The sequence below is a fragment of the Phaethon aethereus genome (assembly GCF_964289735.1).
Source record: "Phaethon aethereus genome assembly, chromosome: 9".
NCBI classification, from domain to species: Eukaryota; Metazoa; Chordata; class Aves; order Phaethontiformes; family Phaethontidae; genus Phaethon; species Phaethon aethereus.
This window is the reverse complement of record NC_138585.1, coordinates 2890227-2903907: the sequence shown is the minus strand read 5'-3', so window position 1 is coordinate 2903907 and position 13681 is coordinate 2890227. Positions and strand designations below refer to the sequence as shown.

Genomic DNA, 13681 nt, shown 5'->3' with positions numbered 1-13681 from the left:
AGAAAAAGATGTGATAAAGTACATAAACACTCCCAATGTCGGTTCTTTATGCTCTGAAAATAAGACACGAGTAGTTTTGCTTAAATTTCAGATTTTTCAGCTAAGAGACCTCTTTGCTTTTTGGCTTTCTCTGACAGGCAGAGAGATACAGTTCAGATGTCCTTTTAAATCATTCTGCTTGCTGCAGTTCTTCGCAAAAATGCGCATCTACGAGGGGAAGCAGGAAAAACAAAGAGGACTGAGCACTGTCCCTGCAGCAAAATGAGACGTAACCTGGTGAAACGTGCTCAAAAGAAACCCCAGATATCGCTAGCATCAAATTCAACATCATCTGTCAAACCTGGACCAAAGCCCCATTAGCTTGTCCAGGTTCACATTCTGTCTGAAAATGAGCTGGAAGTGCATAAATATATATCCACCAGCAGACACAAAGCTGTAGCTCCTGTTTTTCCCATCCCTACTGATCCAAGTGACAGAAACAGGCCCCGTTTGTCACAGAAGGTGACAGGGCAGTCACCCGAGCAAACAGTCTGAACATGCCAGCATCTTACCTTTGTACTAAATACAGAAGCCAGAATATCGAAATATTAAGAGCAAGATCTTCCCCACTGGTCCATTACCTACAAATTCTCAGAAGCTGAGCAAGGTCCTCGGGGTTCGACAAATTATTGCACATTTTCCCTGCTTTGCATGTCTGCATTTTCATTTAGCAACCGTCGAATCGTTCCTTTCCTGCTCCCCAGCTGAGCTGAACAGGCTTCTGCTTATTTGTTACACAGTATAGAGTAGTCCAAAATCAGCTTGTAGAAATTAGATCAGACCATTAAGAAAACAGAAAGCACTTATGAACCAGACACCTTATACACTGAAAAAAAATGAAGATATTAAACCAAAGTCAAATTATCAGCCTGAACACGTACTGTTCTCTCCAAGACATCAGCTAAACATAATGCAAAGCTACTGTAGAAGTTAGTTCTTTACTGACTTCATATTCTTTGTGATCATGTGAATGGTAGAAGGACATTTAGCACCAACTTTTACTAGGATTTTCCACACAAGACCAAGGAGCAAGTACGAAAAGAGGAAAATAAGATTTTGTCTAAAAAGGGAAGCCTGCAAGGTGTCCATGTAGACTTCACGCTGAGGGGAGAAATAAAATCTCTCATTTAGGGAAGGGAATTGGAATGGATGGGGTAGTTACGGCCTGGCAAAACCAGGCTCCATGGCTGAGCATTTGTAGTAACAGAAAATGATCTCTCCTGCATAAACAACCATGAGCATGAACACACCTGTTTCTGTGCAGAGAAAGGGGGAAAATTAAAGCTTTCTTGTCAGAATTTTCCAATCTCAGCTTACTGGTGTTCATCTGAACTCTAAAGTTATCAAGTAGAAAAAACCCACCGGTATTCCTCACCAGGGAAGAAATAAAGCAGCAGCTGTTGTTCCACCTCCTGTGTATTTGCTTGTTGTTTCTTGATGAAAACTGATGAGAGTCGAGTTTTGGGTCAGTTTTAGCACCAGGAATTATCTCAAAACTCAGCTTCAACAAAAGCAAGCAGAAAGTTTTCTCTCAGATATAATACAACCAGGTTTTATTTAAGTTCTCTCTTTCCCCCCCCCACACTGGCAAAAGTTCAGAGGGAGTTTAAAGTTTTGTAAACATTTTAACTACCCCTCTTCCCCCTTTTATGAATTTACAAAGCAAAGGAGACAGGGAGACCAGATTTGCAACAGTTCCAAGTCTCTCCATGCTATTGGATCCAAAAACTATATACAAGTCTGCAGCAGTCTCTGTATAGTTACTGTACATGTTTGGGGGCAGGGGGAAGAGAGAGGAGTAGGAGGAGGGGAAGGTGACCCCAAAAATGAATAAACCAAACGAAATAAAATCCAAAGCCAAACTGCTCTTGAGCAACTCGAACTGTTTTCTTTAGGCAGTGATGACAGACAGACACCTTTACACAACTCCACCAAAACTGTAGCGTATCTCCCCCGGCAGGTTATAACCCTCTGGGAATGGGAGATGGGACCAGGGGGTTGAACACTAAGTGCATTTGGCAGTTTTCCTTTTCTTTTTGTGGTGTGTGCACGTGGGTGGGTGGAGAAGGGAAGGTGGCATTAATCTTTTGGTGAGAGAGGAAGGTTATGATTCCATAAATAGTTAAACATTACGGATCCCAGTGAAGGTGTGTGAAGTAGTTTAAGGTGTAGAAGATAAGCAGGGCCATCATTGCACATAGCTTCGCCCTCCACAGTCTCTCTTCACGACAAAAGGGCATCTCTGCTCGTTAACCTAAGCACTGCTTGAAATGACAACTAGCTAAGACTGCTGGGGTATATATCTGAAAGCCAGTGTTCACCCTCACCAAAGACTAAAGATCCACACAGTAAAGATCCTACTGTCTCTTAAACGAGACAAATTTGCAGGAAAAGAGCTCAAAATAAACTGGTCCTAACCCTCCGAAGGTAGCATTTAAGGGATCAATTCAACCTGAAAGAAGAGATGCCATCCCCCTTTTTTCCCCCCGAGCAGAAGTCCCCACTTGTCCAGGAAGGCTGGAGTATGCCGACGGGGAACTCCACCAGCTTCAGCATCACCACCTAACGAAGACAGACTCGAGCTTTCCCTCCAAAAATAATGTGCTGAGAAGGGCTGGCAGGGGGTGTGCAACTTCAAACCAACCCAAGCTAAACTGCGCCCGCCACCGCCCCTCTCCTGCTGTTGCCAGTTCTAAGGTTAGCTTATGAATGCAACTCCTGGCTTGGGAGAGCACCTCTTGCCCTGATGGAGCGCGGAAGTCAGTATCTGTGTGGCATTTTGGTTTTGACCAACATCTGTTAACCACAAACTCTCTCTCTCTCTCTCTCCACGACTGCACGTGTTGGATGTGGTAAGAGTAACCAGGAGAGGGAAGCAATGGTTTGCAGAATCCCAATTGATTTTTTTTTTTCCAGGTATGTCAGCAGAAGAAATCACAGCACAGTGAAAGCTTGCTGCCCAAATCAGCCTCGTTGTGAACGAATCCTATCTCCCACCCTCCCAGGACTCTGAACACAGTCCACTTGACTCTAGGCTGACAGTAGGAACGACGCCTGTGCAGTCCTGGGCAGAAAGGGTTTGCTGGGGCTAGAGGAAGCAGCCTGAGATGACTGATTCTGTGATTCACTGCGAGGCGAAGAAGAACGCATGGTGGAGAGTACTGTGTCCAAAAACGGAGAATCCATGGTTAACAGATGCAGGAAAAGCCAGTTGATTTGCACATGCTCAGTAGTCTTCCAAAGTCTCTATTTCTCCCATATTGAGCCGCTCTGATGAGGCATTCACTGAAAAACCTGTAAACCAAAAGGGACTTGTGTCAAAAATCTGGATGTGGTATATTGTATTTGATGCAATACATCTGTTACATGCAGTAGCATGTGTAAGATAAAGTGAATAATACATATCAAATAAAAACTCTGAGGAAAATCCAGTCAGTAATTACCCAAACTGTTTGGTTTTTTCCTTAATAAATCAAAGAAAATATATTGTTTACTTAGGTAAGTAACACTTGGTCTTTAAAAACAGATCAGCAGAAGGCTGACTGTGACTTCCACTTAAAGATGTCATCTGCAGAGCCAGTACGAGGCCTGCCTGGGCACAGTGACATAGCTCAGCAACATCTTGGAAGGGAGCATGTTTGAGTCAACTGGTACTTGGAAATGCCTGACAACACTATACTTACATAGTCCAAGAGGCAGAAATACACATTTTGTGAAACTCTGAATCCAAGTGTGGAATCACACTTGACACTTCAGGTGGTGTGAGCAATTCTACCCTTACTTTGAAGTCTAAATACATGTACCTATGAAATCTAATGGCAATTCCATGTATTTCCATGCTTTTTCACAATCTTCTGTCTCAGGAGTACAACATGAAAATGTACAAAGTTATATGGGGCTACGCAGATGGCTCAAGATGCACCTCAACTTCTACCCAACCTTTTAACTAAGTGCTGAGGACAGGATGGACAGGGCTCTGAGCAACCTGATCTAGTTGAAGATGTCCCTGCTCACTGCAGGGGGGTTGGACTAGATGGCCTTTAAAAGGTCCCTTCCAACTCAAAGTATTCTATGATGCACATGAAAAAAAGCAAAAACATTTTCTACAAGGAAAAAACCCAATATATCATATGCAACTTTCCTACTGAAATCCGATTTTTACAGTTATACAAATCCCATAGGAGAAAAAGGAAAGTTTTCCTGTGTAAGGCTACTAAACACAAACCTGACATTTCATTGTCTTGAGGCTGCTACGTAGGCTTGCTCTGTGCTAGAATACAAACTGCTTTTCACAGCCATTATCTTCAACAGATAAAAAGTGCTCTGTTCAGCAGGTTTAAGAAAATTGTTCTGGCTCCCTCTCGTGGCAGTATGTTACCTAAAAGGTTGTGGAATTATTTTGTCATAGAATGTACTGATTTTTAAGAAGCTGCATGTGCTAGTTCTCTTACAGTTGCAACCTCTAAATTGTATTTAGTGATTTCTTCTTCACATTACATGAGCAAGTTTTGAAATTATTCAACTGAAGACCCAGACTCACTGGATTGGCATCTAGGGATGGCATAAGTCAGAATTCCGATAAAGAGTTCGGTGTACTTCAACACAGAAATCATTCATTTGATCGAGGAGTATTCATTTTTTTGAGAACAAAATGGGAAGATAAAAAACAAAGGCATGGCTCTGTTAGAGCCTTAAAAAAGCAGTGAATTCCGGGTTGTTAATACCACGCTGCTTTATACGACTATGAGTTAAGTAGCACCAGCACAACAAGTACTGGCCCAGTGTGGTGCCCTAGTTTCTGTTTTATCACATACAGCACAAATGTGGACACCTTTGTTCTACAAGAATACTACAGCGATGCATTACGTCCCACAGTGCTCACTACTAATGTGCTTACACGATGTCCTTGCATCTTAAAGGCACCTTTCCATCAGTGCTATAAGGGGCTGGTTAACTACCACCCTCACATACAAATTAAGATGGGGGGTGGGGAAGACTACTAATGATGTAATCTCCACTGCCTTCAACTGAAAACTTACGGAAAAAAGTTGAAAAGTGGTCACAAGATCATTGCCACTTTTTCTGACTAGGGTAGTTAGCTCATGTAAAAAGGTAGGAAGGAATGAAGGCAAGCCTCAAGAAGCTGTTTCTCATGAAGAAACAGAAAATGTGCTTTTCTTAAAAGAAGGAATTCTATTAATTCAATGAAATAGGCATAGAACAACTCAAAATAGGAAAGGCAGTTTAACTGACATCCCTGAACTACTTAAAAATTTCTAGGTAATAACCAACGTATCGAAGAGGCCTTTTCATGAGGGGAAATTTGACAAAAGTTTTCCAGGAAAGTGCTACAGAATTTTTTTAATCATTAAACAATAATACTGAAACAAATACTAAAGAAGCTTCAACAGCTATCTTTTCTGCTCAAACTCAACATTCCCATTTAAGGTTAACAAGAATTCTACACTCCGCAAGGCTTTTCCCAAATTAAACATTAATTTCTAAAAATTAAAACTGACCTAACAAGCTGGGATCTGCGCGAACCATTTTCTGTTTCTTCTTTTTCTTTCCGCTCTGCACAGCCTCAAAATTGGATTGCTGGTTGTTGCTCTGATTGGTCTGAAAGACCGAATGTAGCGAACTGTGGTTCATCCCCCACACTGAATCCTAGAAAACAAAGCAAGTACAAGATTAGAAAGTGCAATTAAGTTTGGTTTATTTATATTGAAAACATTCAGAGAGCCCAAAGCACTTTCTACATCATGTGTGGCAGCACTAGCTACTGATGCATCCATCCAATACATCTACCTCATCCTTCTAAAGCCTATCCTGGATCAGCATGCTAAGACATTATTTGATCTTCAGCTGGCCTCAACTGTTAGTTATAAAGGAAACTTTATTCTGTCGTAAATATTCAAAGTCTGCTTTATTCTCTGCATTTCACATGACCTGTAAAATCCTGCTCATCCTCCTATCAGTTCAGCAGGAATGCAGACTCTTCAGACTCATAGTCTCTATACACTTCTACAGACTGCACCGAGTAAGATTTACCTGTTGCTGCTGCTGTTGCCGCTGCTGACTGGCTTTCTGTTTGGCACGGCGCTCAAGAAACTGCTTGGCAAACTCCTTGGCCTCAGGAGTATCTCCAAGATAGGCTCTGATGTAATCATGGACCTCATAGGGAGACTCCACTTCCTTCAGGAAAGAAACAAACGTGGGAACTGCAAGAAGAAGGGAGACCATGAGGGAAAGCATGTTGACGTGTGAGCATGTGCATGCAATAAACACAAACTTTGGATTCCTGTTTCAAATATTTGCTCATCTAGAAGCCATGGCCAACAGCTTGCCCTTTGAAGTTCCCTACAGTAAAGCCCTACAACGCAATACTAATCCTATTCTACAGTCAAGGCAAGGTTAAGAAAGCCAGCTAATACGATGAGAAGGAAAAATAAACTGATGATCCTATGGGTATGTTAGCCCATCAGCTTTAGCCACTGTCAGCTTTAAAGCTCAGATTTAATGTCAGGCCCAAATGGAAAATAATCACCTCAGACCTGTCATCAGTACAGTCTCTTTTTGGCTGAAGCGCAACAGATGACACTCCACAGTGGCTGACCTGACCTGCAAGCACCTGATATTCAACAGCTAGCTCACCTGCAAGCTGCCTTTACATCTTTTTTTCCTTTAGAATGCCTCTGTTGCATTGAATTTTTTAACATGGAAAAGGGCAAAGCAAATCACAAGCCAGGAAGACACCAGGACAACAGGCAGCCGCCTGTGGCACAAAGTATCCTTGGAAGCACGGAAGCTCACTGTGGATGCATGAGCCACGATGGCACTGCAGAGCCACAGCCACTCCTCCACAGCTAGTTAGTACATCACAGGCAGGGACAAGTTACTTCTAGTATCTCTCCTCTAAGAGGAGGGAAGCTGCGGCACTGCAGTTGTGTGAGGTGCGGTCCTGGGTCTTGGGGCAGCGCTGGTTCCTCGCTCAGGTTCAAGAGTCCCACAGAACCGTTAACTTTGCAGCGTGCAGATGCTGGAGCACAGGGATCTGCACACGTCCACACTGGAGGCAGCAGGATGCCTGCAGTGCTTTTAGTACAAGAAGGTATCGGCTTGTGATCTCAGGCTGGGCATTCCTCCATGTGCCCTCCAGCAGAATTAGTAAAATATGCAACCAGTTTCACACCAAAAAATGCTTTGCACAGGGGCGTATGATAATTTGACCTGCACTTAAAAGCGAACTGGATCCTCATCCATCTGCCTGATAATGCTTCCATGACCACCAAAAATCCTCAGCAGAGCTCTGGGTGGCAGACTTGAAAACTGTTTCCAATCCCCACCGGTTTGCTATAGTTAGCCCAACAAAAGCCATGGAGAGGATGATGCACACAGTTCTTCGGACCACTATTAATGATGCCATTTTGCTGACTGCATTAAAAACATTACTTTGACGTCATTACTCTCTGTCAGAACTATTTGATCAGGAAACAAACTGGATATTGTTTCTCACAGTGAATCATTTACATTCCTCCCCACCTCTTACCATCTAAATTGTTGGCTGTGTTGAGTGCATGAAGCATCTGTTCACACCACTGAGTGAATCCATCCTGGGCTTTATTAACCCCCTGGAACAATTTCAACAGCTTCTCCTCTTCTTCCACCTTCTTGTTTTGTCTACTTGTAATACCTACAGATTTGCTGAGGTAAAGAAAACATGTAAGAAATTACAAATTACCAGACATCAACAGTGCAGTATGCAGTACAGTGTTAGAAGAACCACTAGTTTACAAGATGCAAACATGGTTTAAAAACCAACTAATTTGCCAAGCAGATGACAAAATAAATTGTGAATCATCACCTATTAGCTATTTTTGTTGTCCAAACAGATTCTAAGTGACACAGAAAAAAGGAAGACACATGAAGATGTTATAACTGCTAAGTGATCATCTCAGGAGTGGTAGCCTTTCTTTGCAAAAGCTCCTTCCCCAGTTCCTACCTGAGGCTGGCATTGCTTTTGTTTTTATTGGTCGAGTTACGAGGTCCCACTTCCTTCACTGCATCATCCCAGAAACCCATGTTTGAGTTTTTGGTATCAGCATTACTCCAGATGCTACTGACTAGGTCAGATGCCCACTGGTTGCTGGGATTAGTGTTTAGGGAGCCCCACACTGAATTCCCAATGCTGGTGTGCAGGTTAGAGTGCTGTTGAAACATAACAAAGAGATTCTGGTTATTAGCACCAGACCTGGCAGAGCAGTAATGAACAGACACGGAGAACTGTCATGTACTGTTTCCCTCCACATACTGATTAGATACATACTGTACCTACCGTAGTATTTCTGACTCTGTTCGGCTGCTGGTGCTGCTGTTGCTGTTGTTTCTGCATCTGCCTTGCCTCCTCCTGCTGTATCTCCAGCAGGGACTTGGTGGTGCCTGTTGGTTTGGTGACATTACCCCAGCCTGACAATTTTTGCTGCTGTTGCTGCTGCTGTTGCTGGAGGGCCTTCATCAGTTCACGCTGCTGACGCCTTTGCTGTTGCATGCAAGACAAAAGTGCTTGTCCATACTTTCAGAAGATCATTACTATTCAAAAGTCTAGCTGGGAAACTGGTTTTAAAATTATTTCACTCTCTTCTGGAGAAGTCTGGCTGACCTAATATTTTTTGAGCCATTACAGTTCCTCCGGAAAGGAAGACACTAAGTAACCAGTAAATACAAATTGTTTATTAGCCTAGGACAGAATAAATTTGTCGAATTGTGACAGCAGCCAGCTATGCATTTGGGGTCTTGGAGGAATACCTTCTCTCTTACCATCACTTGTGTCATGTCACCCCCTCCGTCCCCTTTAAACTACCCTGGCCTTGTGCATATCTGCAATCATATTATAGGCGTGAAATAATTTTATATTGTTTTGTGAACATATTACACTCCGAAGGTTAAAAGGGTACAGTTTTCCCCTCATTTCAGATACTTGCATTAAGAAGCTATAAAAACTTTCAAACAAGTACTTACTGAACCTATGCCTGAAAGACAAGATCTTATCTGAGTTATGCTATTTCAAAAAAACATTTCTCATCCTCACCATTCCTTCTAACAACTTAATTGACAGTTAAGCAGTCACACAGTTGAGTCCACTCAAACAAGTTACACTCCATTACTATTAGTATTTACCTCTTCTCGAAGCTGCCGTTCTCGTTCTTCTTCTAACTTCTGGATTTCTGCCAATGACAGTGTGGTCTGGGATTGACAAGCTCCTGAATTTGATTGCTGACCCCATGTTGAAGATGAAGGGAGCTGGGCCAAAAACCACACCATTAGGAATTACAAAACATTTTAGAGAATACTGCTGAAGTATAATCATGAAAAATCGGTGTAAGCCCACAGCAGAGGGGAAAAGAAAGGCCACCTTTAAAGTTTAAACAAAAAATCTGGAAAGTATAAAATGGTATAATGAAGTATAAAAAAGTACAAAGTATAAACTGTCTGCTTCTTTGAATTGCCTCTGACGTATCATAGTGTCAAAGACATAGTGTATCAAGAATAATGTAACACATCACTGCCTGTAAAATAGCAATCAATTTTGATTTCAAAAGACTCTAGACACTCCAAGCTTTAGAAACTTTGCACTGGCCCTTGCTCACTGCAGCAGAATAAACATCGGTACTCACCTATGAATCTCCTTCCTGTACGCTTCTATTGACTGAACCTTTTACTTTTTTATTTTGTAACCTACCTTCCTCCAATTTCTCTCATCGCTTTCAGTCAATTATTCACCCTCCTCCCTCTCCAGATAGTTCATCTGTCCCTGCTCTGTTCAAGACAATCCTGAATCCAACTGTGGTTTTACTTACTACACCAAACTGAAAGAGGAAGAGGCAACACATTACCTTCATTTGTGCAAGTTGCTGCTGCTGCTGCTGCTGCTGCAGCCGTCGTAAAGCCTCCTGCTGCTGTTGCCTCTGTCTCATTATTTCTTTCTGGCGCTGGAGTTCCAGCTCCTTGCGCTTTCGCTCTTCTTCTTCGAGCCGCTGTCTGGCTGCCTCTTCTTCCATACGTAGCCGACTTTCTTCAAGTCGCCGTTGAGCTTCCTCCTCTTCACGTGCCCACTTGGCAGCCTCCTCTTCCTTCTCAGGACAGAAAAGAGGAGTAAAGTCTAAGTAGACTTAGCAAATCTGCATTACTCCTAGTCTGTGGTATTGACATGCTGACAGAACAGGAGACAGGCCTTTATATCTGTAAGCTGTGCTCTTTAGGTTGTTCATTTACCTTTACATTTCTCAGGCAAGAAAGCCTAATAATATAGTCTATATCCCCTAAAAATACAAGTTTACCATAGCTCCACCGAGGAACTTGGAAGAGAATGACATCTCCCTAGTTCAGACTAGCTAGTTTTATTCCACTTTCCTTCTAGGAGTTATACATCTTGCAGTCTGAGCTTCTATCTGCTTATACTACTTACAGTCAAGTACTGTTAGACTCCCAGTGGAATAAAACTTGACAGAAATAAAGGGAGAAGAGGTTTTGACATGACACACTGACATTTACTGTTGTTACACAACACTAGAGTTGCAAGGGAAAAGGTGCTTCTGGCTACCAAAGGAGATGACTGTGTAGTGGGACAGAAATAGTGACGAATGTCTTATAAAGGAGACCCCTGAAAAAGACTTTTTAAATATTAACTAGCAATTCTGAAACGGACCTGGAAGTTAATGTGAAGCCAATCATGTTTCAAGATTAGGTTGGTTTAGGGGCTGTGACAGTATCAATTAGGGGGCTGGAAGCTCAGGTTCACCGATATGGACTTCTAAAGCTGACCCCAAGAGAAAAAAAAACCCTCTATTAACAATAAGACAAGAAAAGGGAAGAAAAAAGCTGAAACTTTGATAGTGGGTATAGTCTTGGCATAGCACAGAAAGACTGGCAAAACCAATATCTCAGATGATGTTAAAGGTAACAATTCTACAGTAAAGGCTCAGAGAGTGGTAGTTCAAAACAAATTATTATTCTGCTACTGTAATCTGCCTTTCTTTTGAAGAAAAGAGTAGAAAGACCATGCTGCAAAGCCATTCTTAAGGCTCAACGGAAAACACTCATTCAACATAAATCTCTTTTCCAAAGGGCAGATTGGATTCCAATTATTTCATCTGAAATGAGGATACAGGTAAACAACCTATTTTTCATTCACTCAATACTGTCTAAAAAGCTTTGCTCTCCTCCACCAAAACTGAAGTTCTCTCAGGCACTGATGCAAGTTTCAAAGCTTGTTTGTTCTGGCAGCCTCCATCATTAAATATAATAGGTTCCTTTTGCCATCTTTTACCTGTTTACGAATTAACTCCTCTCGCTGCCGTCTCTCTTCCTCTTCTCTTCTTCTCTCTTCCAATCTTCTAAGTGCTTCCTCCTGTTGTTGCCGCTCCTCTTCTTCCCGCTGCCTCCTTAGTGCAATTTCCTGCTCTCGTTGTCGCCTCAGGGCTTCCTCCTGGAGTTGGGAACAAAATGTCAATCTATAAATGCCACTTTATTGATGAACCACATCAGAACACAGACTACAACATGGTCTGGTCAGATAAATGGCCATAAGAAAAGCTCCTTAGCTCCAAGCTAAGCACTACCAAAACAACTATATTAAACACTACAGACCCACATGTTAACAAGTGCATCTCATAAATGAGTTATTTTAATGCAAAAAGAAACACATGAAATCATTGCCTATCTTTGGTTTTAAAAAGAATGGTGTTGAGAATGAAGACAAAGGGTGAGACTCCTCTTTCCACTATTTATGTTTTAATGTGTGGGTATCATTAATTCTTTTTTTTTTTTTTTTTTTCTTTTTTTTTTTTTTGAGTGTCAAGCTATAAGTTGGAAGTTTTTCCTACTTATAGGAGTTTCTAAACACTGACTACTGAAGTGCACTACAAAACTCAAACCACATCTCCAGAAATAAGCTGAAGGAGCCCAGTGCACTTAAAGACACTGTAACCTTTGGAAGTTTCAGAGATGCAGAACTCGATGGAAGGGCTTTGACTGGCCTATTCCTATGCTTTTTAAAAATTATGGGCAACAAAAGGTCTCTTGAGGGCTTTGATTTTGGGCTATCTCTAAATTATTTAAAGAGCTTCCAATAAATTATGTTTTGCCTTCCAAATAGCAAAATTATTTAATTAACTCAACTATAAGAAATCAGTACCCTTTCCTACTGCTCTGAAGATCAACATGAACAGAAGTTTTTCCAATGTGCTACTTGCTTTTTGGAGGAATAGGGTACAACCAGCCTTCAGCAGGCTTCCTGTATATTGTTAAAGGGGAGCACATCTGTGCAACTTTTCCCCCAGTTCTGACCTTTCCTTGGGTTTTGCTGCCTTTTCCGATCTCCGAAGTCCAGCAACTGCATTGAGGGCACCCTGCTTCTCATCCCTTCTATTCTTCTCTCCACTTTCTGGCTTATCCTACCAGCTCTACCTAAAGTTCCTACTTTTTGGACAAGAACTTTAAGCTTTCAAAAATACCTTTTCTTTTTGAACAATCAGCACTGTACAATGGTACTCTTACAAGTTTTTTATAAGCAATACATTATTCACAGGATGAAAGGAGACTAATTGTGCAGCATGGATATAAATTTTGAACTCTGGTAAATAAAGGCAGTTAATTCTGAAATCTAAGACCTTTTACTAAATCTGATACCAAACCTTCATATACACACAGCATAGATAAACTGCAATATGCAGTTCACTGAACAACTGGACCAGGTTTCTCTCTGACAGTGACTAACTTCAGATGTCTACAATATACCTGTCCAGCAGACAGAACATTTTTTATAAGCAATCCTATGGCACTGAAGAGCTGCTGGCCACAAGTAAGTGATATATAGGAGTATGAGTTAAGTGGTTTAGTGCTAAATGTAAGTGCTGTAAGTGTAAGTTTTTCTTCCACTAGCTGGACATAAAACAGTAGCCTGTGAATCATTTACTCATTAACCAAGTCCTTGATTTGTCATATTTACAAAAGCTTCAAGCACACCACACAACACCTAGACCATTTTTGTAACTTGGGCCTGTAATGGAATTAATTGGACACGTGCAATCAAGTCACAATAATCCCGTGTCCCCAATACAAGTGCTGAAAAATTTCTGCTTGTTTCTTTTGCTGAAAAGTCTACTGAGGAGGCTGGAGGTGTGCCAGTCGGTTTTGTTTGACTAGAGACCGCACAGCGGGATCTCAGCTCAGGTTGCCTAGCTGCCAGCCAGACTGGGGGGATGTTCGGCACTAGTCATTGAAATAACACATAGTACCTGAGCGAGATGAACAAAGTCACCAAGTCCTCCTTTACGATAGCAGTTCATTGACATCTCTGCCCTACTTTCCCTTCAGGAAATGAGGCTAGAACTGCCATTAATAAAGCTACAGGGATCTCCTCCTTGCTCACGCGTGCCAGGAGAGACATTGTTGAATGACAGCAATTTAAAACAAAAAGACTTCTCTCCCCTAGAGGACTGAACATGAACAGTGTTGTACCAACATAAGGAAAAAATCTGCAAGATTATGAAAAGCTGGGAACCACGTGGCTGATGCAATTCTTTTTTCCTACTCTTCACAGCTATAGAAAAGGTTGTCTTAATATTTATTTCTGTATCTTATT

At 41.7% G+C, this 13681-nt stretch overlaps 1 protein-coding gene across 1 annotated transcript in view; it reads right to left on the bottom strand.

The window, feature by feature from the left end:
• Nucleotides 1-3265: 3265 nt before the first annotated feature.
• GIGYF2 (GRB10 interacting GYF protein 2) overlaps nucleotides 3266-13681 on the bottom strand; it is a gene marked incomplete at both ends in the record, with an annotated part of 66114 nt that continues 55698 nt past the window's right edge. The window contains 9 exons of the mRNA XM_082003675.1: nucleotides 3266-3333; nucleotides 5559-5706; nucleotides 6091-6260; nucleotides 7589-7743; nucleotides 8042-8247; nucleotides 8375-8578; nucleotides 9217-9339; nucleotides 9933-10169; nucleotides 11366-11524. Of these exons, the coding sequence (XP_081859801.1) occupies nucleotides 3266-3333; nucleotides 5559-5706; nucleotides 6091-6260; nucleotides 7589-7743; nucleotides 8042-8247; nucleotides 8375-8578; nucleotides 9217-9339; nucleotides 9933-10169; nucleotides 11366-11524 (1470 nt within the window). The remainder of the gene's footprint in view (nucleotides 3334-5558; nucleotides 5707-6090; nucleotides 6261-7588; nucleotides 7744-8041; nucleotides 8248-8374; nucleotides 8579-9216; nucleotides 9340-9932; nucleotides 10170-11365; nucleotides 11525-13681) is intronic.